General features: G+C 34.8%; 3 protein-coding genes and 1 pseudogene across 4 annotated transcripts; 3 read left to right on the forward strand and 1 right to left on the reverse strand.

Annotated features, from left to right (window-relative positions):
- Window positions 1-4,593: 4,593 nt before the first annotated feature.
- LOC149394536 (putative lipid-transfer protein DIR1 pseudogene) lies at window positions 4,594-4,914 on the forward strand (annotated as a pseudogene).
- Window positions 4,915-7,255: 2,341 nt separating this feature from the next.
- On the forward strand, window positions 7,256-11,653 carry LOC149394537 (Ubiquitin-like superfamily protein). Its single transcript, XM_089618384.1, has 9 exons — window positions 7,256-7,465; window positions 7,596-7,648; window positions 7,756-7,837; window positions 8,243-8,308; window positions 8,419-8,486; window positions 9,044-9,247; window positions 9,333-9,723; window positions 10,363-10,611; window positions 11,123-11,653. The coding sequence occupies exons 1-9, from the start codon at window positions 7,366-7,368 to the stop codon at window positions 11,362-11,364; spliced, it is 1,455 nt and encodes a 484-aa protein (XP_089474510.1). The 5' UTR covers window positions 7,256-7,365; the 3' UTR covers window positions 11,365-11,653.
- Window positions 11,654-13,694: 2,041 nt separating this feature from the next.
- LOC149394538 (signal recognition particle receptor alpha subunit family protein) lies at window positions 13,695-18,055 on the forward strand. Its single transcript, XM_089617534.1, has 10 exons — window positions 13,695-13,787; window positions 14,316-15,329; window positions 15,426-15,510; window positions 15,625-15,720; window positions 15,818-15,970; window positions 16,066-16,173; window positions 16,629-16,748; window positions 16,834-16,959; window positions 17,515-17,598; window positions 17,689-18,055. The coding sequence occupies exons 2-10, from the start codon at window positions 14,338-14,340 to the stop codon at window positions 17,812-17,814; spliced, it is 1,890 nt and encodes a 629-aa protein (XP_089473660.1). The 5' UTR covers window positions 13,695-13,787; window positions 14,316-14,337; the 3' UTR covers window positions 17,815-18,055.
- A 3,382-nt stretch (window positions 18,056-21,437) lies between these two features.
- Window positions 21,438-27,236, reverse strand: LOC149394539 (2-isopropylmalate synthase 1, chloroplastic-like). Of its 2 annotated transcripts, none has more exons than XM_089617535.1 (13): window positions 26,661-27,236; window positions 26,022-26,174; window positions 25,629-25,842; window positions 25,464-25,544; window positions 24,469-24,561; window positions 24,294-24,380; window positions 24,072-24,172; window positions 23,820-23,853; window positions 23,644-23,718; window positions 23,172-23,255; window positions 22,894-23,028; window positions 21,969-22,126; window positions 21,438-21,884 (listed from the first exon to the last, which is right to left on the reverse strand). In XM_089617535.1, exons 1-13 carry the CDS (start codon window positions 27,134-27,136, stop codon window positions 21,752-21,754), a joined length of 1,824 nt encoding a protein of 607 aa, XP_089473661.1. In that variant the 5' UTR covers window positions 27,137-27,236; the 3' UTR covers window positions 21,438-21,751. The 2 variants fall into 2 exon arrangements, with proteins under 2 accessions (XP_089473661.1, XP_089473663.1); XM_089617537.1 differs by having other exon boundaries at window positions 21,969-22,114; window positions 26,661-27,235.
- Between the last annotated feature and the right edge of the window lie 374 nt (window positions 27,237-27,610).

Raw genomic sequence — 27,610 nt, forward strand, 5'->3', positions numbered from 1 at the left:
TAAAAAAAAAAAAAAGTGGGACAATCGTGGGTCCAGCCCATGTCCCCATATTTTAACTTTCAAAGTCCAATCTGTATTACAAATTGCGTCAAATATTTACCCCGGTTACTTTTTTGGACTTTTAGGATGTGGAAAAAAAACCTAACCCCGCATTAAAATTGAGACCAATAATGAACATTAAGGAATTAAAAAAAAAAAGGAATATATAATCTCGTACTATGTGAACACAATAGTCCATTCAAATTTTGTTGTTTTTATAAAAGAAAAACAAGACTTTTCTGTTGACTTGAACCCCCGCTTGAGACCAATAAGAAAGTGAGGGAATAAAAGCATAAAACATAAGATGTACCATAGGAATTTAATGTCGTACTTAATACAAGGAATGTACACAAATATCTCGTGTAAACACAAGCACAATAAAACCAGAGAAATCACGTAATTATTGAACACATAATTCTTTAAATATCTCGTGTTTGAAATTATTCTTAGAATACCCAGTAGCTATATATCCGTACAAGAATGCTCTTGACATTATACTTAATACATATACCACATAACTTAAACTTTGCTTCACCTTTTGCGAATACTATCTGCTCTCTAGATAATATTTAGTAGGTCGTTGAATTATAACTTTAATCAAGATAAGTTAAGTACTATTAACATGGGCTCTTTTCCTTTGAGCACCACCACTTACGACGATCTTATAATTCACCTAAAAGAAATTGGTGAAAAATCAGAAGAATAAATTTTTAGAGACTAAAGCTTGTTGGTCAACATTTTTCAGAGGAGATGAGTTGTTGTAGGATTTTGGGCATCAATGGGCTAGGCTAAGGACTTTTTGGCTAGTGAAGTTGTTCTCGAGTATATTGGAAAATGACATGATTTTAGACTTCATTATACAATGTAATACATATAATTTTTATAGTTATTTTGGAGAATAATCCAGCAAGGCTATGGCCGAGTTGGTCTAAGTATTACAAAAAAAAAAAAAAAAAAAAAATTGTGATTTTAAGTGTCGTTGTCTTTGAATATTGGTCAATTGGTGTGGACTCACTTTTTTTTTTTTTTTTTTTTTTTTTTTTTTTTTTTTTTTTTTTTTTTGAGGTGAGTGGACTCACTTTTTAGCGGGTGATATTTTAACTTTCATAAACATTCAACATGTGATGTAATATTATATAGAAAAATTATATAGACTAAGCCACTTGAAACGTGAAAATTACAATATAGCCAACGTTTCAGTTAAGTTTCAAACATAACCACAATTGATGACATGACTTTTATTAGTCATTTAACAATTTACATGTTTATCATTTGTTTAAAAATCGGCTGAATATCTAGCCTATTTATTTTCATTTATTTATCACACGCATAAATAAAAATTAACGAAAATTTATTGACGGTTCACAAGTTACTTATTTTAATTAATATTTAATTTGTTTCTTATATTATATTCATTAATGATTTTCCTTTCAAATATTCAAATTTGAATCCAAGCGTGTACTAAGTCTGATGATGTTGTTGACTTTCTTATTAATAGGACTCAAACATTGGCTACTGTTTTATTTTCACTCATTTAAACCACACAAATGTATATTCGATATTTCATAGTCGTAAATTTCAGTAAATGGTTAGATTACAAAATTTACCAAACGTGAGCTAGAACTTAAATAACACGTTTGAAAGATTACGCGGTTGTTAGTTTACCCTATTATATATGCGTCAATATTTTACCCCCTATTACATTTTCAGGACTTTTATGATGTGAAAAAAAAATACCTAACCCCGCACTAAAATTGAGATGACAAAATAGTGCAATACATATCCCATTCAAACTTTGTTGTTGACTTGAACCCCAGCATTAAATCTGAGAGCAATAAGGACGTGAAGGTTTAAAGTGACTTTAAACCATAAGTGTGTTAATGTCGTATTAGATACAAGGAATGTATTATGTATAGTACACACAAAATAGTCCATTCCAAGCAGTGATGTCATGTCATTCCGTCAATCACGGGACGTACTTGTCAAGGAATTTCCACCGTACCGCTTCCGCGAACCTGCCAAACATGATCTGCTATATAATCTTTTGAAAAAATTCCACAAATATCTAATTTGGTGATGAAAATTCCCAAAATATCTCCAACTTTCAATGATTTCTGAAAGACATGATAAAAACATATATATATAAAATTACAAACAACAAAGAAGAATTTGTAAAAAAAGAAACGTTCTTAGAGAATTGATAAAATAAGACATTCTCGAAATAAAAAAAATGTGAATTTAACTTTTAAAATAAGACAGCCCCGGGTGAATAATTTTCACTATTTTTTATCGACTTGCATTTTGTAAACTAATTTTACAGTAAACAAGACTGTAAATTTATATAAGAGCATTTGATTGAAAGATAGATAAAATTAAAATGATCGTTAATAGATACACATGCTTTCAAGATTTTAATTCCTCGACAAAATCTATAGAGAATTATTGTTTTTCTTATGAGTGTAATCGGATTGGGTTAGCCGGTTTTTTTTTTTTTTTTTTTTTTTTTGTGTATTGTCAATCCAAACCGTTACAATTAATTTTTTTAGATTTAAAACTCAAACCAATCCGATCGAAAGGTAAAACTAAATCAAACAAAACAAAAAATAATCGAGTTGATTTGGATTAGTTTTTCGGATTATTTTTTTCGACACATGACTCTATAACTCGAATGAAATCACGCGTCTTTATTATATTTAACACCCTATGTCAAATAAAATAAAAAATTTACGTATCTTTAGAAATTTTATATATTAAAATTAAATTACCACAATACATATTTAACACCCTATCTCATTTGATTAGGTGTAACTTTTTTTTTTCTTCGTCAAGAAAATATATATATATAAAAAAAAACATATACAGTAGTAAACAAGTCAATCAACTCTAAAAAAAAAAAAACATTTGTCGTAATAAAGTAGTCAATATACTCTAAAGAAAAACAGATGTTACGTGGTAGTAAACAAGTCAATCAACTTGGAAATAACTTGGAAGTTTTGTTAAAGCAACAAATCGCTATTTTGTATTGATTTGTGGAAAATGGACAATTAAGAAGATAATGGCCCAAAACCCATAAGGCATGAGAGCCACTGATGCATATAATAGCCGCCGACGCAACAGTGCATCGAAATGCACACCAATCATACAATTCACCTCACCTCATTATTTCTAAAAAATTACATAAACGTCCTCTGAATTCTTTTATGACATTATTACCCTGCTTAGGCGTTGAGAAGAAGTGATGGTGAGAGTTCTACTACTAATTTTTTTTTTTTTGGTTGAAAAATACAATCCGTAATTAAAAATGATGTTATTCAGCGGTGATTACAGATTGTATGAAAGGAGAAAATTATTTCAACCAAATGAGTTTATGTATATAAAAAGAGTGAAAGTTATCAATTCATGATTAGTCATGTCAGTTTCTCAAAAGATACACGACACCTTAACTCTTGAAAGACATACAATAAATTAGATAATTCAGACTAATAGATTCAAACTCGTTAATAAATGAAGAGTAACTATTTAAAGTTTGATTTATCATCTTTGTAATTGACTCCATAAAGTAAATAATTTCTCATCTAAAACTTACAATAAAATGAGACGCATAATAATAGTCTCTGCTTCTTTGATTGAGAAATTGCCTGAATGATTTTGTGCTAATATCTACGACAAAACACGTACAAGTCTTATATGAAGACTAATCTTGCATACAGGAAAGCGTAACATTTACAAAATTTGAACATAAAGAAAATATATATATATATATATATATATATATATATAATAATAAATATTCAAAACTGATTTGCAATTTATTATAGTACTAAAAAATAATAATAATAAATAGTAGGTGGTTGAAGACTTCTAAAAAAATGATTATAATACTTCATGCAGATTCAAATGCCTTTTTCTAGTCGAGCATACTTAATCCCACACTTTAATGAAGAAGAAAAAAAAAGCAAAGCAAAATTATTTATTTAATGCAAAACGCGCCACATATAGTAAACTTAGCTAACTATGATATTTATTTAATAATAAAAAAAATTATATTTTCAATCAATATTATTTCATGTCTAATTATTTTACCAAAATAGCACTTCTTCTAATTCTCTTAAAAAAAGTAGGTCTTCTATTTCATCGATGAAATAAATCTCATTTGTTATTTTTATGAATGAACACCTTAAACTCAATAAAAGCCACAGTTATTACAATATAACAACTTTTTAATGAAATTTCTCCCAAAAAAAAAAAAAAAAAAAAAATTATAAACAACTAAACCAAATCAAATTTATTATTTGCTAAATAGCCAACACTCTATATATTAGAGTTAATTAAGCCCTGATTTTAGTAAGAAGCAGAAATTATATTTGGACAAAAAAATTATAATTAATAGAATCAAATAGTTAAATCAACTTTCCTTTTTCTATATAAACCCCACCACACCGCTGAAGTGAACCACACATCCTCACACTCTCTCTCTCTCCATCTCTCAAAGCACAAAACACAAACACAGACAAAGCAAAAGCGATCACAAGAGAGAGATCATCATCATCATCAATGGAGGGATTCTCAGGAAGAAGAAGCAGGGTGATCGCGGCGGCGGCGATATTGATGGCGGTGGTGATGATGAGCTGCGGTGGTGACGTGGAGGCTCAGGTGATATGCAACGTGCCGTTGAGCGGGTTGATGGCTTGCCGTCCGGCGGTGACTCCGCCGAACCCGACGAACCCGACCCGAGGTTGCTGCGGCGCTCTGGCCAACGCCGACTTCAAGTGCTTCTGCGGATACAAATCCTCTCTTCCCTCGCTCGGACTCAACCTCAACCTCGTCAGGCAGCTCCCAAAAAAATGCGGACTCAACAAATCACTCAATTGCTAAGACATTATAATATATAATATATGATATATGATGTGATATGAATAAGTGGATTGGTATGATGATTAAGCCTTTTGTTGTTTTTGTTTTTGTTTTGTTTCGAGTACTGTGTTGTGTGGTCTCGTCTATGTGTGTGTGTTTGTTTGTGTGGTGGAATGATTAATAAAGTTTTTTATATACATACTATTTAAAAATATTATTATGTGTTGGCTTTCATTCCTTTTATTTATTATGATATCTTGTGTTGTGTTTGTTAAATCAGCTCATATTATTGTTTGCGTGGAATTAATGAAAGTTTTGTACACGGTGAACCTTATTATGGTCTTTTGGCAGTGTCTATTTAAAAGTTTTTTTTTTCTTTTTTTTTTTGAGGTTCATCGTTGTTTGTAATCCTTAAGAAGTGTCGTTCCGATTCCAGCTGAACGTTGATTCCTATCTTGGTAAGTTTGGACTGGAAATTTTATCGTCATTTTTTTTTGTTTAAAATAAGAAATTTTCGATTTTTGAGTATAAAAAATTAAAAATTTGAAAAATGGTTTTTTTTTTTTTTAAATAAGTTTTTAAGGGTGGTGCGAGGTCAACGCCTTTGGAATCGCGTTGATCGATTCGACGCCGATGATGTTTTCTTTGTGGGAAGCCCAAAGCAATTCCGACCTCGAAAATCAAAAGCTTTAACGATACAATGCCAAAAGAAAGGTTCTTTCGGGTTGTACCGTCCTGTTTCGGTTCCAATAAGGAACATGAAGTGTCGCTTCACAAACCCGCTAGAACGGAAGTTCCCGTAGGCATTATTTTTGGGCCTTCTGATTTCGACGCCCAAATTTACTTGTTTGTAAATAATGTATTTATATTCTTTATTTTTAGAAGAGTGAGATCGAGCTTGTTAACAAAATAGAATTCGGTGTGTTCATTCCGATAGCGTCAAACTATTGACTTGAGAATTCACCTCAAACAGTTTCAAATCTTCAAAAATGATAAAGAGAAAAACAATTATAATAATTCAATATAGATTTTTTTTTATAAGAGTAAACAACGACATAACAATAATGTACGTGCCCATTTCCTCAAATCAAATGCATATATATTTATAGTCTTAGGTTCGTTCTCCGAGATTCGTGTATTGTAATAAAGGACATGACTTTTGAGTTGTTTTTTTTCCATCCAGCTCATGACACGTGTCTACGAATCAGAAAATGAACAAGACAATTGAAGAAGAAACATTTGACTGATCTTCGTCTCTTGAGATTAAAGTTGTCCATTGAACAAGTTCCATATCATCTTTTGAGCTGATCATTTGAACTGAACTCACATAATTGTGCTAAAGCTTGGGACGAGTTGACTGGTCAAGCCAAGGTCAACGGATTTGGAATACTGTTGTACAAAAGAGACTAAGTACTACACCAATAAATATTACTTAAAACATATATTTTAATTTTTGATATTGCCTTAAAAATGTTAGTTACCACATACCTCAATTTATTCACGTAAAAAACACAAATAAACCACTTTCAAATATTTTCTTAGGTGATGATTATTTATTGATTTTGGATGATTTAAAATTCAAGTTTGTTTGGATAGTAGAGTATTCTCAACTCAATTGCACCTTATCTATAACATCATTATATTAACAACATTTTTATTTTCTTCCGATTTTCTATCAATTAGGGATGACATTTTTACCCGAAACCCGTTAGCCCGTCTGTTACCCGGTCTTAACGGGTCGGGTAATACCCGTTCAAAATGAGTTAACGGGTTAACGGGTATTACCCGTTAGTATTTTAGCGGGTACGGGTAGGGTAGCGAAAATGTTAAACCCGCCCCGTTAACCCGCTAACCCGCCCGTTAATTATTTTTATGTAAAAAAACTAGATATTTTTTAAAGAAAACTTTAGATTACATCATAATGAGTAGGTTGTTGTTTTGATCTTATTAAAAATTATTTTTTTATTTTTTTTAAACGGGTTAACGGGTTAGCGGGTGCTCAATTTTGGCACCCGTCACCCGGCGGGTATACCCGTTACCCGCCCCGTTGGGAAAACCGGGTTAACGAGTACGGGTTAACGGGTATTTTAATAGGCGAGTACGGGTACCGGTATTGATGTACCCGCTAAAACCCGTATCCGTTGCCATTCCTACTATCAATATATCGCTTTTTCTTTCCCTTTATATATTTTTGGATCCTCTAAATTTAAAAAACGACATTATGCCTTAGTCGAGGTTTTTCGATATGAAAAAAAAAGAATAATAAAAAAAAAAAGATGAAGGAGATAGAAGAAGAAAACGACACGTAGAAGTTCAACCAATAAAACGACATGCGTTGCGACTGATAAACTCTCCCTTTTTTTTTTCGAAGACTAGCTAATAGACTCTCTCTCACTCAAACTAACTTCCATTTGCTCTTCTTCGATCGGAGCTTCAATCCAATCAATCAAGAGACTCAATTTCAAGCAGACCATGGAAAACTCTCTTTCTTCTCTTGCCTACCAAGGTTCCATCTCCGCCGCGATCGCCGAAGCAAAGAACCAGAAGAAACTTTTCGTCGTTTACATTTCAGGTACGTACTTTTTTTTTTTCAAATTCATTTCGTTGTTTTGTTCAATTCTGAATCTCCGTCGAAAGCCCCTTGGAAATTCTGGTGCTAACATCTCATATATGTATGTGTATATATATATCGACGAATTTAGGCGATGATGCCGAGTCAAGCCGCTTGGGAAGTTCCACATGGACCGACTCGAAAGTGAGTTTTTTTTTTTTTTTTTTCCCAATCTTTGGTCGATGTTTGAATCGTGATTGCGTGGTATCGGAATATTGATTGCGTTTTTCTTAATTTTTCATTTTTTATAGGTCGGAGAGTCGGTTTCCAAGTATTGCATTTTGTTACATCTCACACAACGAAGCAGCGAAGCCACGCAGTTTTCTGCAATATGTATCCATGGTTTCAGTTCTCATTTCTCATAAGAAGAGCGTTATTTTCTTTACTAGACTTTCGAGTAATCACATTTTCTTATGCATAAAACTCTTGATTCGTGTGTGGTTGTCAATTAAAAAGAATTTAAGAGCGAAACAAAAAAAAACGATGCTTTATTAATGATCTCTATGTATTATGCCAAGAAAGTGGTGTTATAATAAAAAAAATTGAATCAATTAAAAAATAGTTCTTGTTATGGTGCTCATGAAGGGCCGAAATAAACTCTCGAAGTACGATACCCATGATAATATAATGTGACAAGGTTTTTCCAATATGAAAGTTGAATCCCAAATTTCCATTGCTGGGTTGATATTGATTCATATGTGAGCTTCTTTTTCTTAAAAAAAAAAAAAAAAATCTCAGTTCCACAAAAAGGTGTTCCTTGTATAACCGCGGTTGGGTACAATGGACTTCAACTTTGGCAAAATGGTATGTACTTGTACGGCCTTCCTTTTCGGCTTATTTTTTACATGATGAAACTAGATAAGTGAGACGTTTATTCTCAAATTGGGCTATTTTTTCCTCTGATAAATTTATAGAGGGATTTATCGCTGCTGAAGACCTGTCATCCACTCTAGAGAAGTTGTGGCTGAGCCTTCATTTACAGGCAAGTGCATATTCCGAATATTATTAATACAAGATTAGCTGATCTATGCTTTGTCAAGGCTAATTTTATGACCTTTCTTTGCACTGCCTCTAGTCCAACCAACTAGTCTATTATGAGATATCTCGTGGTTATAAGATATTATGTATGAGCTGAAGGACTTATCTGAAAGAAGCTTGATTATATATAAGCTTGATGACACAATCTTTGGTGATCTGGTCAAACCATTTTTTGGCCAGTCGAATGAAATTTCCAGATATCTTATTGGCTTCTTAGAGCAGAATAATCATCGCTATTCTTCTTATTGAAGAAAACCCAAGTTACATCAAAAGGATGATCTAATCTAACTAGCTCCATAAATCTAGGAGAATAAAACCAGAAAACGTGTAGAAATTGAATCGAACAAAGTCTTAACCTTCCTATAATAGTAAACTCGAATAAAATGAAATAGTAGCAAATTTTTACCATAAAATTAGCTATTTTCAACAATCGTGAATGCTGGTTATTCAGTCAACGAAAGCAGAAACATGACAGATGATAAATCCTTGTTTGAGCAACAGGATACAACCACTGTGGTTCTTAGTGCAGCGCTTGCTTCGAAGAACGCGAAACCGTCCACATCAGCACCTTCAGACAAAGGAAGTTCAAAGGTTTCTCTTCAGTCTTCTTCAACTCTCAAACACGGTGAGTCATCGAGTGCTAAGACAGACGATACTTCCGAGAAAGCCAAAGTAGAAAGAACCACCACAAGCATCGTTGAGGAGGTACTCTAATTTTACTTGCAAACGTGTGCATGATATTGTTGCATGTATTGTCTACTTTATTTATTTATTTTCTCGTTCATGCTAGAAAAAAGCTGGTAAATGTGGAGACATGTCATCAAAATCTGTCAAGGCCAAAGATGTTAAAGTAGGCCTCGATGAGAATGTAGCTGATGTGGCTTCCCGATCTATAAACGGCTCTCGTTCCACAGAACAAGCTAATGATGATAATGCTTTACTTGGTTCGGACAAAGGATCAGAGTCACAAATTAGTGCTGCTGAAGTGAATTTAGCTTCTCGAGATTTGAGCAATGTGCACCTAAACATTCGAATGCCCGACGGAGTTAACTTGCGAGAGAAGTTTTCTGTGACGAGCACTTTGAGAATAGTAAAAGATTACGTCGATGAAAATCAAGAGACTGTGATGGGTCCTTATGATCTCGCCATTCCTTATCCTCGCAAGGTTTACAATGATCAAGGTTAGTTGTGGACAAAAATATCATTAGTATTTTTTGGGCTGGAATTTTTTGATGTTATTGGTTTAGGAGCAATCATTAGTATTGTTGCATTACTGGTAATGGTGTGCTTATTACTTGGAAACATTTGAAAATCAATTTTATATATATATATTTTTCTTTTATCTCGTTTCGAAAATCCGATTGATTATTTTTCTGAATGTAGTGTGTATTTACACTGCCAGGCTTTTATTTATTGATTCTTTATCTTTTCTATGCTAGTTAAAAAAAAAAAAAAAAAAAATTCAAATATTGATGGTCAGTTCATTTACTATTAATTTCGGTCCACCAACGCGCGTTGTATTTGATGAATCGAAGTACAAATGTCTCATTGGAACTCTTTAAGCTCTATATAAGACACAATTTTGTTCCGAAGTTGCATTTATATGCACGATTAAGATTGCAAACAAGTGATCTGTGATGGTGTATGGCTCCATTGTTTTTCCTTTCTAATCCGTCTCAATTCTACTTTAGAAACCGCCTTGTACAATAGCAGGCAGATAAATTAATAATTAAACAAGCTAAGTGATGGAAATGGCTATTTTTTATGCAGATTTGTCTTTTAAAAGACAAAAGTGACTTGACTGGAATTTTTCTGTTCAGATTTAGGGAGAACCTTATCAGAGCTTGGGCTATTAGATAGACAAGCATTAATGGTGGTTCCACATCAGCGAGCAGTCAGTCAACAGCCATCTCCAAAAACCGTCATCGATTCCAGTAATGAGAGCAGTGAAAGTTATTTTTCATATGCTAAACGGGTTTTATCTTTCATAAACCCTCTCTCCTATCTTGGCGGTGGTTCTAGCTCCACCAATTCTGGCCAACAATCTCAACACGACTCAGTGGAGTACGGTAAGTCGTCTACTTTCTGTTTTAACCATTTTACTACATAGCTTATAACTTCCAAAACTTGATTTGAAGCCATATTTAGTAAATTAAAATAAAGTTAAGCCATTTTTCAATGAAAAATGAATAAATAAAGTTAAGCCATTTGCCAATAAATGAAAAAATGATTCCAAAGGGATTAGCAAAATAGTCAAAGTCTTGAGTTTTCAGCAAAATTAGCCAAAAATTACGTTGTAAATTTTATTTTGTATTGTGATTAAGTTTTTGTAAAATTGTATATAAGCAACTTGTCACTTTTCAAAAATTTAATCACAGGATCAAAAAAATTACTTAAGACTGACAGTTGAACATTTTAATAAATTTTTTTTTTTCTATTGTCGCTCATTTAAGACAAACCTTTTGCTCTTTTACAAATCCAGTACTTTCATCTGCGTGTGTGTGTGTAACCTTTTTATAGACTGAACTGATTAAAATATACCTTGTTCTGAATGATGGAACTTCTTCGGTTGATATGCAGGTTCGAATTTAATGCCCGAGAATAGGTTTGCGCAAACACAAAGACCGTCTTACATGGCAAGTCAAAGCATTAGTACTACGAGACAGCGAACCCCGTCTCGATACGGAAGCAATATTCACACTCTGAAGAGTTATCAAGACGAAGACGAAGATGGCTCGTCCAAAGATGATAATAATACGTATTGGAATGGTAATTCTACCCAATATGGTGGTAATAATGACGACAATGGAGGAGGAAAATGAAGGGTTTTTCTATTCCGAATACAATTGTTTTTTTTTTTTTTTTTTTTTTTTACATTTGGGGAAAGGATGTATAATAATTGTTTCTAAAAAAAGGAAAAGTCTATTTCAAATTGGTGATTTTACTTAAAAATCTACAAGGTTAGGGGAATTATATATAATATTTTTCTAAAGATTGCATGCATGGATGAGGATTGATAGGAGTCATGTCATCCCTCCAAATAATCACATTTCTAGCGCCTTTTTCTAAAAATATTTTCTTTTTCTATAGTCCATTATTAGTTAGTTTTATTCAACTTTTATGAGTATGGATGTCATTAAATCAGTGTTTTTTAAGGGACATTTCCTCGAGGGATTATTCCTAAACTATGACCTTCACAATAGTTTTGGACCAAAATTCAATATCTCTAATTTAATTCAAAAACATGACTTGCTTTTTTACACAATTACGTTTTTATCCTTTTATTTCTTTCAATTTTTTCTCATTGCTTTTTTTATCCTTTATTTCTTTTCTTCTTCTGCGTTTCTTTTCTTCTTCTTCGTCCAAAATCTCTCTCTCTCTCTCTCTCTCTCTCTCTCTCTCTCTCTCTCTCTCTCTCTCTCTCTTGCGTCCAAAAGAAGAAGAACTCCGTCGAGGCTTATCACGGGGGTTTCAAACCCCTAAAATTAGTTTGGGGTTCTCGTGGTTTGTCGCCGAGTTGAGCGAGGAAGAAGAAGAACGAGAATTCGGGAGAGAGAGAGAGAGAGAGAGAGAGAGTGAGAGTGAGACGGAGTTGAGCTCGCGGAGGAAGAGGAAGCTCGGCCGACAGCTCAAGCCACCAGTTCTCCACCGTGCGCGCCTTGGCCGAGGAGACGAGAACGCCGCGCGTCGCCGTGGAGACCGACCGGGAAGCGAACGTCGGGAAAGGAAGAGAACCCACCGAGGAGAGTGAATTTCACAGGAATTGGGTAAGAAAAATCAAACCCGAAAATGGATTTTTAGATTAGGGTTTGTTCATGAGATTGAGATTTTTGATTTTCTGGTTTGATTTCGTGAAATTGATGTACTCTGGACTTGATTGGAGCTCGGTTGTGATGTTGTTACTCGGATTCATGGATTAAGATTATTGTTTGGATTTTCTCTTGATTATTTTGGCCGAAAAATCAGGGTATGTTCATTAGAAATTGGGGGTTTTGATAATCTTGAGAATTGTTGATATTGTGAGTCGATTTTGTGTTTGGAATTATGCTTGGGATTGTTGATTTGGGCTGTTTTCGAATTTTGGATGAATTTACCATGGATTTGCTGATTTTTGGACGTGTTTTGGACTTGGCCGTGAGACTTGACCGTGTATGCTGTTTTTTTTTGCCGTGTGTAACTGAGTTGTTATGGATTTTGTTTGGTCTTCGTTTGAGTTTTGTTCTCGAGGGTCTAGGCTCGATTAGGGCGGGCTACGCAGGCCCACAGCGGCGGTTCGGGTCGACGAGGACACGCCCCGAGACATGACGGAGCTGCCGCACGAGCATCGGCGAGGCGAGGCCGGGTAGAATCGAGAGAACGTCGGGTGGATAACTGCGCCCAAATGTGTGTTTATACAATATTGTTGATTCCCAATTTTGATAACATGTGTTTGGTGTTGCCGGGGTTGACAGTAGCTGGTTTATTGACATTGATGTTAATAAACTGTCTAGTTTATTGACATTGATGTCAATAAACCATCTGTTTTATTAGCATGTTCTGTTTGAAATTCTAAACATGAGCATGTTCTTTTTTTATTTATATTAATGTCAATAAACATTGGAACTTATTGGTATTGATGTCAGTAAAATGTCACAGTGAGTTATTGAAAAATAATTAATTCTTGTTTTTTTTTTTATTTATATTAATGTCAATAAACATTGGAACTTATTTGTATTAATGTCAATAAAGAGTCACAGTGAGTTATTGAAAAATAATTAATTCATGTTCTTTTTTATTTGTATTAATGTCAATAAACATTGGAACTTATTTGTATTAATGTCAATAAAAAGTCACAGTGAGTTATTGAAAAATAATTAATTCTTGTTCTTTTATTCTTGTTCTTTTTTTTATTTATATTAATGTCAATAAACATTGGAACTTATTTGTATTAATGTCAATAAAAAGTCACAGTGAGTTATTGAGGGTACTTTTGTACTTAAAGAAAATAGATAGTCATAGTTTAGAATTAAATTGAACTTATTTGATTTTGGTCCAAAATCATTGTGGAGGTCGTAGAATAGGAATAAGATCTTGGCGATATATTGAAAGCCCGGCCCAGTTGCTTTCCCTTCCTTTTATATATATTTATCTTTTCTCACTCTCGTGTATTTTTTTTTCTTCTTTTTTATTTAGTCTTCCAATTTGGACTTTCAGATATTCATTTATCCACGTTGTGAATTCCTCTCCAATCCAAGGGTCAAATCAGGTAATTCTTTCCTTCGTTCGTTCGTTCTTCTTCTTCTTCTTCTTCTTCTTTTGTTAATAGATCATACACGATTTGATTTTTCTTTTATCTTTTTGGATTTGATTTTGTGGATTTGGAGTGATCGGTATTGAATGACGATCAAACTATTTTTGTTATATGCCTAGTAACTATGGGAAAACAAAAATCAGAATTCATATCGTGGAAATTAATCTCAAAGTTTTTTTTTTTGAGCTACGATTGTTGATGAATTGGATGTTTGCTTCGGTTTTGATGTCGACTTTGTTCAGAATCTCGTCTTTTTCTTCGAAAGGGATTAGTTTTTTTTTTTTTTAAATTTATTTTTCAAATTGGATTGGAAATTGATCTCAACGTTTTGTTTTTCTTTCACATGTGGAATCGTTTAGGTCTCGATCTTCCGATCCATTAACCTGATATTTGTTTGTCAATGTCATTTTCGTATAAACTATTCCCTAATAAATTCCATTTCTAGTTTCAAATTCTGATTTTTTTATGCTTGTGATTTGCAAGGTGTTTTTCCCCAATAGTTAAGATGCTAGAGCAATTGCTAATATTCACCAGAGGAGGTTTGATCCTTTGGACCTGCAAGGAGCTTGGAAACGCTCTCAGAGGATCTCCGATCGACACCCTGATCCGATCCTGCCTTTTGGAGGAGCGTTCCGGTGCGGCCTCGTACAACTACGACGTTCCTGGAGCCGCGTACACTCTCAAATGGACGTTCCACAACGAGCTCGGCCTCGTCTTCGTTGCGGTGTATCAACGAATTTTGCACCTCTTGTACGTGGACGATCTCCTCGCGACAGTAAAGCGCGAGTTCTCGGATATCTACGATCCAAAACGGACTGTGTACACCGATTTCGACGAGACGTTCAGGCAGCTCAGGAAAGAGGCCGAAGCTCGAGGTGAAGAACTGAAGAGATCAAAACCCATCGCAGCTCTTCCGGTTGGGAATAACAAGAAACAAGGGCACGATAAAAAATCTGGCGTCGACGGAGGAAGCAAGAAAAAGAGCGGAGTCGGTGCGGGGAACGACGGCGGTGACGGTGACGGCGCGAAAACCCGTGGGTCAGAAAACGGCCATTCTAATGGTAAAAGTAACTTAGACACGGAAGAGACCGAGGTGAATAACGGTGGTCTCTCCGACGGTAAAGAAAACGCGAGCGCCAACACTGGTGCTTTTGATGTAAATAAGCTCCAGAAGCTTAGAAGCAAAGCCGGGAAGAAACCCGATACTGTTGTTGTTACCAAGGGCCCGAAGGCGGAGCCCAAGAAAAAGAATACCAAAAAGAATAGGGTTTGGGATGATTCGCCCAAAGAGACGAAGTTGGATTTCACGGATCCTGTGGGTGAGAATGGGGATGATGTTGTGGAGGTTTTGGCGGCGGACCATGGTGAGAGTATGATGGACAAAGAAGAGAACTATAGCAGTGAAAGTGAAAGTGAGAGTGACGAGAAAGAGGAGGAGGAAAATGACAGGAAACCCGATGCTAAGAAGAAGGGCTGGTTTTCGTCCATGTTCCAGAGGTATGTCAACACTGGATATTCGTTGAGCTTCTTAAAAAATATTTATTCTGCTTTATTCATGTACGAAGCTCTTGTTCTCTTTCATTTTCGTGGCAGTATTGCCGGGAAGGCAAATTTGGACAAATCAGACTTGGAGCCGGCTTTGAAAGCTCTGAAGGACAGGCTTATGACCAAGAACGTGGTATGTTATCCGTATATCTGAACATATTTTTTGTGTGAAATGATCTTAGACAATCTGTGTCTCTCATAAACCGGTGAATTTATAGTCTCTTTGTTTTGGCTTTTTTTCTTGTAGGCCGAGGAGATAGCTGAGAAACTCTGTGAATCAGTTGCTGCAAGTCTCGAGGGTAAAAAGTTGGGCTCTTTTACAAGAATATCTTCAACCGTGCAGGTCTCCCAAGTGTCCCCCCCTTATAGCTTATGATAATTTTTGTTTTCATTAATTTTTTTTTCCATGAAACTAATCTAAAGTCATGATTCGGCTCCAGACAGCAATGGAGGAAGCTCTTGTTCGTATTCTGACCCCGAGGCGCTCTATCGATATACTGCGAGACGTGCACACTGCCAGAGAACAACGCAAACCATACGTAGTTGTTTTTGTTGGCGTCAACGGAGTTGGGAAATCTACCAACTTAGCCAAGGTTTTGTTTTGTGGCTCTTATTCTCCTCTCTTTTACATGCATAGAAAGGAGACTATAAATATCAGCTTGTGATCAGCATATTGTCTTTTTTCCAGGTTGCTTATTGGCTTTTGCAGCATAAGGTCAGTGTCATGATGGCTGCTTGTGATACGTTCCGTTCTGGAGCTGTGGAGCAACTACGAACTCACGCACGCAGACTTCAGGTAATGAATTTCCTTTTCAATTGTAGCGCTATTATTAGTATTAATTCTCTCGGTAGATTTTTTTGGGAAGGTAACAAATATGTTCCATGGGTTTGCTCAAAAATCACATTCTGGCCTCGCGTTTCTCAATAATAAGTCTACAACCTTGTGTTTATCAATTGATACAATGGCTGTCATCAACTTATGGATACCTAAACTGTGTATATAACTCTATTAATAATAATAAGTGATTTTTTTTAAAACATTTTACATACTAAGAAAATGAAAGAAAAAAAGCCTGTCTCACAGGATACCAAAAGTGAACTCCCCAACCCCTCTCCTGAGAAAAAAAGTTTACCAAATTCTAAGGATGTGTTGGTAATTTTCTCTTAAATACTTTTCACAAATTTATTAATGTAGCTGCAAGCCGAGAAGAGGTATTGTTTTAAATGGTAACTAATTTTTTTTTTTTTCAGATTCCGATATTCGAAAAAGGCTACGAGAAAGATCCTGCCGTTGTGGCCAAGGAAGCTATTCAAGAAGCCACACGCAATGGCTCTGATGTGGTGCTTGTTGATACAGCCGGAAGAATGCAGGTGAATAGATTTTAACCCTTTTTTCTTCCTTGCTATGGTGGTTAAGCAAATACTATGTATGAAATCTGTAACCAATGATGAACAGGACAATGAACCGTTGATGAGGGCTCTCTCGAAGCTTATCAACCTCAACAACCCAGATCTAGTCTTGTTTGTCGGAGAGGCACTGGTTGGGAACGACGCTGTTGATCAGCTTTCCAAGTTTAATCAGGTAATCTAATAAGAGCCGTTGAATTTCATTGATAAATACGCCAAGATAAACAGTATTCGAGGGACCTGTAACTCTCTCTCCAAAGGCTAAGCCTCGCACGAAACTATATATATATTTCCAACCTCACATCTCTTGGTTAAAGTATCTCCTACCCCGAACAACAAAATAATTATTTATTTATCTAGAGTTTAATTTCGATGAATACCTCCAATTCATAACTTCCTTTGTATTCATGCGGAGGTAATTCAATGAATAGTTTAAGTTAATCTTTTAAATGAATTTTTTTTTTTTAGAATTGCTTGAGATATTGATTTAAGAGACGAATGGATAATAGAACACATTCTCTTGACCCTAAGTTTCCCGGTGATTCGACTCTTTTATTTGGTCTTGTTTTGATTAATTCCAGCTCCACTTGGACTCTCTGGTTGGTTTTATACTAAGATTTATTTTAAAGACGGAATGCGCGTATTTATTTTGAGTGTCTGAACCAAATGAAACGGGAATTTATTTATCCTTACAGCCGTAACTAATTGAAAACTTTCCTCGGTATTTCAGAAACTAGCGGATCTTTCAACTTCAGGCAACCCAAGATTGATAGACGGGATATTGCTCACAAAGTTTGACACTATCGATGACAAGGTAAACAAAACAAAACTTCCATACATCTTTTCATATAATTAATTTTTAAGTTACATGTCTAAAAGGAAATCTTTGTTTGTTATTATTCAGGTCGGAGCCGCTCTCTCGATGGTTTACATATCCGGTTCTCCGGTCATGTTTGTCGGCTGTGGACAGTCGTACACTGACCTGAAGAAGCTGAATGTGAAATCGATTGTCAAGACGCTCCTGAAGTGATTGAACCGAACCGAACCATAGCTCTTTTCAGCTTTTAGCTCTGTCGAAACGCTCCTCTGACATAAAAGTTGCTCTTTCTTGCTTTTGTTTGGCTTTTCATTTGCATGTCCATGCTATTAAGAGTTTGTTTGGTTCTTTGTCAAAACCTCTATGGTGTTATTTCCCTTTTGATGACCACCCATGAACTTTGCCTTTGAGATTCGAATCATCCCTTAAGTGACTAATGTTATGTTCATCTCTATCTTCTCTCTTCTTGCCTCTGCATAAACTCTACGTCGCTCGTAGATAGTCGTGGATGTCTGATTGCCTCTTATAACCACACGTGTTAACAAAGCAATATCTTAAGGAAAATTGCCAAAACTAGGATTAAATTAAGCCCAATTTCCATTTTCTTACTTTTTTCAAAAATTTACCAAACTAGGATCGGTAAAAAAAAAGTCAAATGAGAGATACACAAAATTCTAGGTTCGGTACAGACTTCAATTTTGGGGGTAAATCGTTTATTGGAGTGGAAACCGATGGATATTTAGGTATAAAAAAATATCGATACTAGCATAAAATCGCCTACTGTAGAGGAAACCAACAAAAAAAATGTAGGAAATGATGAGTGCATTTCTTACGTACGAATCCACCATAGGAAAATAGAAATTAGGCAATATAACATGAGATCTTGGCGATATATTGAAAGCTCAGCCCAGTTGCTTTCCCTTCCTTTTATATATATTTCTCTTATCTCACTCTCGTGCATTTTTTTTTCTTCTTTTTTATTTAGTCTTCCAATTTGGACTTTCAGATATTCATTTATCCACGTTGTGAATTCCTCTCCAATCCAAGGGTCAAATCAGATAATTCTTTCCTTCGTTCGTTCGTTCGTCTTCTTCTTCTTCTTTTGTTAATAGATCATACATGATTTGATTTTTCTTTTATCTTTTTGGATTTGATTTTGTGGATTTGGAGTGATCGGTATTGAATGACGATCAAACTATTTTTGTTATATGCCTAGTAACTATGGGAAAACAAAAATCAGAATTCATATCGTGGAAATTAATCTCAAAGTTTTTTTTTTTTTTGAGCTACGATTGTTGATGAATTGGATGTTTGCTTCGGTTTTGATGTCGACTTTGTTCAGAATCTCGTCTTTTTCTTGGAAAGGGATTAGTTTTTTTTTTTTAATTTATTTTTCAAATTGGATTGGAAATTGATCTCAACGTTTTGTTTTTCTTTCACATGTGGAATTGTTTAGGTCTCGATCTTCCGATCCATTAACCTGATATTTGTTTGTTAATGTCATTTTCGTATAAACTATTCCCTAATAAATTCCATTTTTAGTTTCAAATTCTGATTTTTTATGCTTATGATTTGCAAGGTGTTTTTCCCTAATAGTTAAGATGCTAGAGCAATTGCTAATATTCACAAGAGGAGGTTTGATCCTTTGGACCTGTAAGGAGCTTGGAAACGCTCTCAGAGGATCTCCTATCGACACCCTGATCCGATCCCGTGGGTCAGAAAACGGCTATTCTAATGGTAATAGTAACTTAGACACGGAAGAGACCAAGGTGAATAATGGTGGTCTCTCCAACGGTAAAGAAAACACGAGCGCCAACATTGGTGCTTTTGATGTAAATAAGCTCCAGAAGCTTAGAAGCAAAGCCGGGAAGAAAGAATTTTGTGTATCTCTCATTTGACTTTTTTTTTACCGGTCCTAATTTGGTAAATTTTTTAAAACAGTAGGAAAATGGAAATTGGGCTTAATTTAGTCCTAGTTTTGACAATTTTCCGTTTTTTAATGCCCGCCCTTTCAGATTTCAAAATTTTATTTGCTAAATATACTCCAACTGAGATATATTCGTAACCTTGACAATCATCTTCGGTTAACTTGATAATTTGATATAGAAAAATAATTACTTTTTTTTACATCTAAAAAATTACTATTTAAAATCATTTTAATATTTCATTTTTAGTGAAAAAAAATTAACTTAACTAAATTAGAAAGTTGAATAAAATAATAGATAAAGTGTAAAATAGTGCTCGCACTTTTCAACGCTCTCCAACGGTTTTTTGTATATTTTTTAAAAATGTATTTCAACCTTTTTTTATTTTAGAATTTTTTTTTTGCTCAAATTTTATTTTAGAATAGTAATTCAACCATGTTGTGTTTCAAATAAATTTCTGCAATGAAACTATAAGTAGAAATAGATGGGCAAACCCTAAAAATAAAGGAAAAGCTTTTAATAATAATTACTAGTAGATTTTTCTATGAAACTATACCAAAGTGTAGAAAACGTTATGATTGAATGACAAGAGGATTCACGACGGAGGTGAAGAAGAAAGAGAGAATAAATACTTAGTGCATAGAATTCTACATATTCTGTAAATATGATATTTAACTACAAGCTTATAAATACAATTTTGACTATAACACTTTTTTATTCTATCAATTGGCGTGAAAATTCAAATAGTGGGACCTCTTGTTAATTTTCCTTAATCCTTTTATTTATAATTCTTCTTATTAAATTTTTATAGTAACTCATCGAATGTTTAATTAAACAGAGACTAGATTTGTTGATTGTGATTCCATAGAATCTAAATTAATTAGGATTCTAGTTTCCGCATTAGTGAAACATATTTAATTCCCAACAATTAGTATCAGAGCATAGGTTGTTTCTAATTTAATTTTGTCTATACGCTTTATATGAACTCATGGATGTGATATATAATATGCATGGCTATTGGTTTGATGGATCATAATTATTAGAATTTTGTCAAAACTGTTCAACGAGTATACCAATTGTTGGAAAATAATATAATATCAGACACGAACGATCGCTCTAATACCAATTGTTGGAAAATAAAAGTCGAGATATCGGACATGAACGATTGCTCTGATACTCATTCGATGGGTAAATTATTTCCCTAGGGTTAATTATGATTCCCATATATTGAGCACGAACAATCGTTTCAATACTTTTTGTTGGGTAACCAATTTTTTAACCCTTGCAATATGTTTACAATGCGGAATAGAAGAAAACGCAAACAATCGCTAATCTTTAACGTAAAGAATAATTATCACTATAAACCTGTGCTAATGCACTACATAATTTTCCATAACAATGCATAACCAGAAGCCAATAGAGAATAATAGTCTTCTTGTATAACTCATTCCCATTTGGACAATGGTAGACCCATGAATTTAAGTCGAGGTGGTCGAAGATATAGATATGGATTATTGGTATTTGAATTTTTAATACTTTTCTCTTAAAGTATGAATCAATTATTGGTGTTTCATTAAGAAAAAAGTAGTTGTAAATACAAATATACAGATACAATATTTAAATCTCTTTACTAAAATTTCCAACTAAAATAATATTTTAACTGACTCTAAATTAATAAATTATCAATCCCTAAACAAATCTATAAATTAGTTTTTTAACAAATTCCCAAAAAATTAAAAAGTAATCTCAGTTTTCAACTATACATGTCAATACTCCACTGTTATATAATCAAATTATAACAACCAAATTGTCTTGGAGCTAAAAAAAATAAAAAAATAAAAAAATAAAAATAAAAAAAATCCTTCCTCCTTTTCGTCATGATAACCAGTGGCGTGAAGAAACGCAGTTCAGTATTGCAAGTTTACGTGATGAAATTCCACTAAACACATTACAATACAGTCAGATACAATATTCCTCTATTTTTTTTTCAAAGAAAATTGATACCACATAACAAGTCACTATTCCAAATTCATGATGTTCATGTTCTTACTCAAGTAAAAAAGAAAATAATAAACCTCCCAATTTAAAGCTAGTCCTCAAAAGTCACAGCAAACTAGGGTAGAGCAGTAGAGAAGCCAAGAATAATAAAATAAGGAAAAATACCAAATTACAAGAAAATAAGATATTAACGCAAAACTACAATACAAGACATTAAAATTACCAAACTATGCAGAGATGGGAATTTTTTCCTCAGCCTTTTTTGGGGGTTTTCTATCTTGGAAACCTAGCATCTTGTTTAACGCACCCACGTATGCCTTGGCACTTGAAACAACGATATCCATCCCCGCACCAATACCACTATACCCCAAAAAATAAAAACAATAAAAAATACAGCCCAATGAATATTTCATTTAAAGGGCAAATTTAGACAAAAAGACGTACCTAAATGTCCGAGAAACTTGTTCTCCAGTATGAGCATGAGTGGCCGAGGAGGAATTTTCGCACCGGATCAGGACTCGCGTTGTGGCAATCGCGTCGATGCCTTCCGTGACAGCGTTCATGGAGTACTCGAGGAGTGTCACACGTTCCTGCAGAGATTCCTTCAGACAAATGGTACAACCCAACACCATTTTTTGGTAGTCCATGTATATATATATATATACATATACATATATAATATAATAAGCCAGAATGCAAAATTACTGTTCATAGACTATTCATCTTATTCTTAGCCAATAATATCATGCCACCTCACCTCATCTCTCTCTCTCTCTCTCTCTCTCTCTCTCATTACAACGCACGGACTAAATGCAACCAAGAGGCAATAGATAACACATGTCCATTATTAATTGTCCCTACTTCATGTTCAAACATTTTTTTTTTGCCTCAAAAAAATGTGTGATTGTCTCTATTCCAATTAAACAACAAATATGTTGGATATATTGAATGGAATATTTGACCTAAAATTAAAGCTTTCCTTATGAATCTCATTTGTAAATTTAATCAATCAAATGTTTACAGTTTTGTAGCTCTTATCAAGAAAGAGACACAGAATAGAGTGGTGAAAATATGTGTATGAACTTGGTAGCACGTTTCGAAACATTTACATATCGAGCATAAACATCCATTTGGCCAGTTGGACAATATTGTTAAGGAACTAAATTATTGAATGTCTTACAATAATTAGTTGATATCGAATATAGGTTTATTAGCCTATAAACAAGAGAGATTAAGGCACGGACCACTAGAAAGTCTGATATCGGTCTTTTGTATCTCTTTTTTAGTATGGTTCAATTAATACAAAAATGTAAAAGTGTGTGTCGAATCCAAAAAATAATGAGAGAATATGATACGCGATGTGTCTAACCTTGACAATCAGGTCAATAGCTTTGTAAGCAGAATCCACAGGGCCGGTTCCCACGGAACACGCAACATGCTCTACACCGTCGGCATCGGCAAGTTTAACGGTCGCGGTTGAGAGACCAAGGGTTCCAGATGTGACCTGCGCTAGGTTACAAGTCAATATATATATATATATATATATATATATATATATATATATATATATATATATATTGTGTTAATGTCATGTGAGTTACATGAGAAACGAGAGTCCGAATTTGCACCATGATGTAGATTTTTTACCTGCATATCAATAAGCTTCCAAACCATTTCCGGCTGGAATACTTCATCCGAGACCAGCGCTCTAATGTCCGCATCAGTTACCCTCTTGAAATTGTATGAACACGGGATTAATTAGATCACTTTCAATCCAGAACAAATGCATAATTTGTAAATTGCTTGTATCCGGACATGCTTTTCTTTTCTTTTTATATAATTTTTTTTTTTTATTATTTTTTTCATCTTTTTGGGACCTAACGAGAATCGAACCATAATAATAAAATCTGTAACTACAGTAAATGAATAAAGTAAAAAAAAAAAAAAAAACTCTTTACCTAGTCATCTAAAACATTGTAACAAACAAAACAAATTAACCTTTAGAATTATCATGCACACCAGCAATCGGAATGAGTAAATAAATATATCACGCTTATACTAATAACTTGTGCTAGATGCAACGATAATATTATAGTAATATATGACTCATTACACTTACCTTCTTTTGCTCGGCAACAGATTTGAAACGCCAGAATAAGGTATCAAGTTGTTCGTCATCAAGCTCATAACCAAGCTGTAAAAGACGAGGAATAATAAGAAACAGAAACAATGATGATAAATATTATAAAGCAATAAATTAATGTGAACGCTAACCACACACGAAATAAGTTTTACCTCTTCCAGTCGCCGCCGCAATGCATGCCGTCCACTTCAAAACAAAAACCATGTAATTAGAAAAAACATAATACGAGTTTGTGCATCTCAAAAATGCATTAACATTTATCAGTCTCTTCAACTGATGCTTATAATAAGATACGATGCTATTACAAAAGCAAAAACATAATAAAAAATAAAACGAAAATCGGATTGATTTCTATGCTTTGAAATGACTAACGGGAAACCAGAATCAATTATATATGGAAGTACCTGAGTTTTCCAAGAACAATGCCAGCTTCATTGGCTCGTTCGTATCCGATATCTTCAGGGGCTATAATTTCATATGTACCCTTGTGCTTAAGCATTCCATCCTAATATAAGGTTTTCAAATAAATACAGTTTAGATCAGAGTTTCAACATACCAAAAAAAAAATAATAATAATAATAATCACAAAAACTAGAAAAGTTATGTTGCCAGTTTTATACACCAACCTGATGGATGCCACTCTCATGTGCAAACGCATTGGCTCCAACAATCGCTTTGTGTGGTTGTACTTGCATCCCTGTGTACTCTTCAACCTAATGATTTTTTTCCCAGAAATGATTCTCGTAAAAAAAATCACATAATCAAATTGAAGAATATACAATGATATATTTAGAAGCCTACCATCTTGCTCGTCATCCAGATGTGTTTTTCATTGACTCCAGTGTGAAGCCCCCCCAACTGTTGATCCCCACGACATTTCAAGGCCATTACGACCTGATGATTACAGCACAAAAAAAAAGAGAAATTATTACACAAACGCAAAAATGCATACTTTGAATTTTTTTTAACCATCTAGCAGCAATCATCAAGACACATGTTCATAATGAAATACATACCCTGATTCTGAAAACAAGAGCAAAAAGAAGTTGAATTCTATCATTGTTGATGAGGTATTATGGTGAAGGGGCTGATTGTCCAAACGATATAACAACAGAGACAGAAGATAAAATGTCTGTGCACTCTTTAAAATAGTATACGACGTTGGATATATCAAATGTGATTCTAAATAATGTCTGAATTCCAATATAATTAATAATAAGCGGTGGAAAAACCTGCATAGTCGTGTACCTCATTACTCTTGAATGTTACTCACAAGGGAAAAAAGTCAATGAGAATTGTATAAAAGGGAAGGATGGGAAGATCGAAATGGATAAAAGAGATCTTCGGAAAATGGCCTATCTACTCAGCTTACGGAAACCGAAGTTCATGAGGATTCGTTCCGGCTTTTTATGAAGTTTTTCGCTTGGTTTGAGTGGAGGTTCGGAGGATGTTTTTTGGTTTTCGTGGTTTTCAGTTTGGTGTTTTGGTTTTCCTTCGGAACTGCGAGCAGGGAGCGGGTTTTTGTTTTGCAACTCTAGGAAGTTTTTTCTCAAATAGGCTCGCAGGAAGTTTGCTTTTGGGGTGTTCCTTTTTCTTTTTCTCTTTTTTCGTTGTTTCCTCTTTTGGGGCTTGTTTTGGGTTTTTCCCGTAGCCACTCATGTAATCGGTTTTCGCATGGTTTTAATAGAATGATGTTCTCGTTTAAAAAAAAAAAAAAATTCTCGAATCGTTAAAATTACACACAATCAACAATTTGAAACACATTCTCGTGCTCGGTGCTAATTAAACTAACGTACCTCTTCCAAGGACGCATTTCCTGCTCTTTCGCCGATACCATTTATGGTTACTTCCAATTGCCTGGCGCCCGCGAACGCCCCCTGATAAGCATAAACGAAATGAGACAAACCGATAGCTGCGATCAATCATAAAGATATCTTGGGAGATAAGCATGACATATATACCGATATGGTATTGGCAGTTGAAAGTCCGAGATCATTTTGGCAGTGGGTCGATATAACAACGTTCTCGATTCCAGGGGTATTGGCTTTTATGTCGGCAATCAACTCTCCGAATTCTTTCGGCACTGTGTAACCTACTGTATCGGGAATGTTGAGAGTCGTTGCGCCAGCCTTTATAACCTCGCCCAAGATCTCATACAGGAATTCTCTGTCGGACCTGGTGAGTAGTTCCAGAAAAACAAGATCAAATCATTTGAAGAGAAAATAAAATTCTTATGTTGTTATGAGCACGGTACTATAATGATAAAGAATCACCAGAAGCATAACAAAATATAAATAACTTGATGACATTATATAACTTGATTGATTTTCAACATACATAATATTCATACTCACCTTCCGGCGTCCTCCGGGCTAAACTCGACATCATTGCACCCCAAACTCCGGGCAAACTTGACCTTGCTCCGGGCTATCTCGATCACTTCCTCCTTGGTCTTCCTCAACTTGTATTCCATATGAATCGGACTCGTGGCTATGAAAGTGTGTATCCTGAAACAAACATACTCAAATATCAACTTTGTTCTTCAATCGAGATTCTAGAAAATATCGAAGCAAAAAAAAAGAAAATCGTAAAAGTTGCTCTTGTTTTCGCTTGCCATAAACCGAGTTCAATCTCGAATTAGCTAGAATTAAAACGCCATTAGCGAATGACCTCAAATAAATTATTCTGCTATGAAAGGAGTCGGAGAATCTATAGCTCTAACCTTCACTATTTTTGCTACCAAAAAAATAAAAATAAATAACCAATCTAAATATTTTGCTGTGAAACGAGTCAGAGAAATCTAGCTCTAACCTTCAATTATTATTGCTACTAAAAAAATAAACCAATTCAATTATTTTGCTATGAAACGAAGTCGGAGAATCTAGCTCTAACCTTCAATTCTTTTTGCTACCAAAAAAAAAAAATAAAACTGAACACTGAACTAACACATATTAAACTCAAAGCTCCGATGAAGAAGAAGACGGAAAAAATACCTCGGGTGTTTGGCGTACTTGACGGCCTCCCAGGCGGTGCGGATATCATTCTCGTTGCAGCGAGAGAGGCCACAGATTACAGGAACGTAACCGTCAGAGTCAACGGCGTTACCGACCTCGACGGCGATGGCTTTCACGGCCTCGAAGTCGTCCTTCGACGCCGCGGGAAATCCGGCTTCGATGATATCCACGCCGAGCTTCGCCAGCTGGCGAGCGATGTCCAGCTTCTCCTTCGACGTCAGCGAAGCTCCCGGCGACTGCTCGCCGTCGCGGAGCGTCGTGTCGAAGATCCGAACGTACTTCGGGTCCGAAATTCGCTCCGGCACGTACTCCGGCCGATTCCGCCGGAGGCAGCATCGGACGACGGAGCGCGGCGGCGCGGTCACGAGGCCGCGGCGGAGCGGGAAGCGGGAATGGCAGGGGTGGTGGTTGTTGGCGGGAGAGAGATTGGGATTCGTGAACGCCAAGCTAGCCATGGAAACCTGAAAACCCTAGACAGAGAGAGCTCTGGAAAGAAGAAGAAAACTAGGCCCGCTGTGTTGTTTGTAGCAAGAATCGTCACCGGTGCGGATTAAATTTTAAGTCAATGAGACACGCACTACAATTTTATATGTAGTTTTAAATTAGTCGTACTTGAGTAAATAAAGGGAAAGTTTAACGAAAAAAAGGTAGGGAAAAATGACACATAAATTTTTATTTTCCAAAAATATCGAGTTCATACTATTTATTTAGCTAAAATGATAAAATTATATATTGAAATAAACAACAGTGCCACGAATTTTTTTATTGACTTTTCATTGACGTTGATTATAATATTTATATACAAACACCAATTTTCTTTATTCATTCTTGTCATATATGTAATTTATTTAAAAACTAAAAAATAAACATCAGTTTTTTAATCGTGAAAAACACACAAAGAGGCAAAAGGTTAAAAATCGACAGTCGAT

The sequence above is a fragment of the Urtica dioica genome, chromosome 6, assembly GCF_054948205.1.
Source record: "Urtica dioica subsp. dioica isolate 48M chromosome 6, U.dioica_male_clone48M_v1_H2, whole genome shotgun sequence".
Lineage (NCBI taxonomy): Eukaryota > Viridiplantae > Streptophyta > Magnoliopsida > Rosales > Urticaceae > Urtica > Urtica dioica.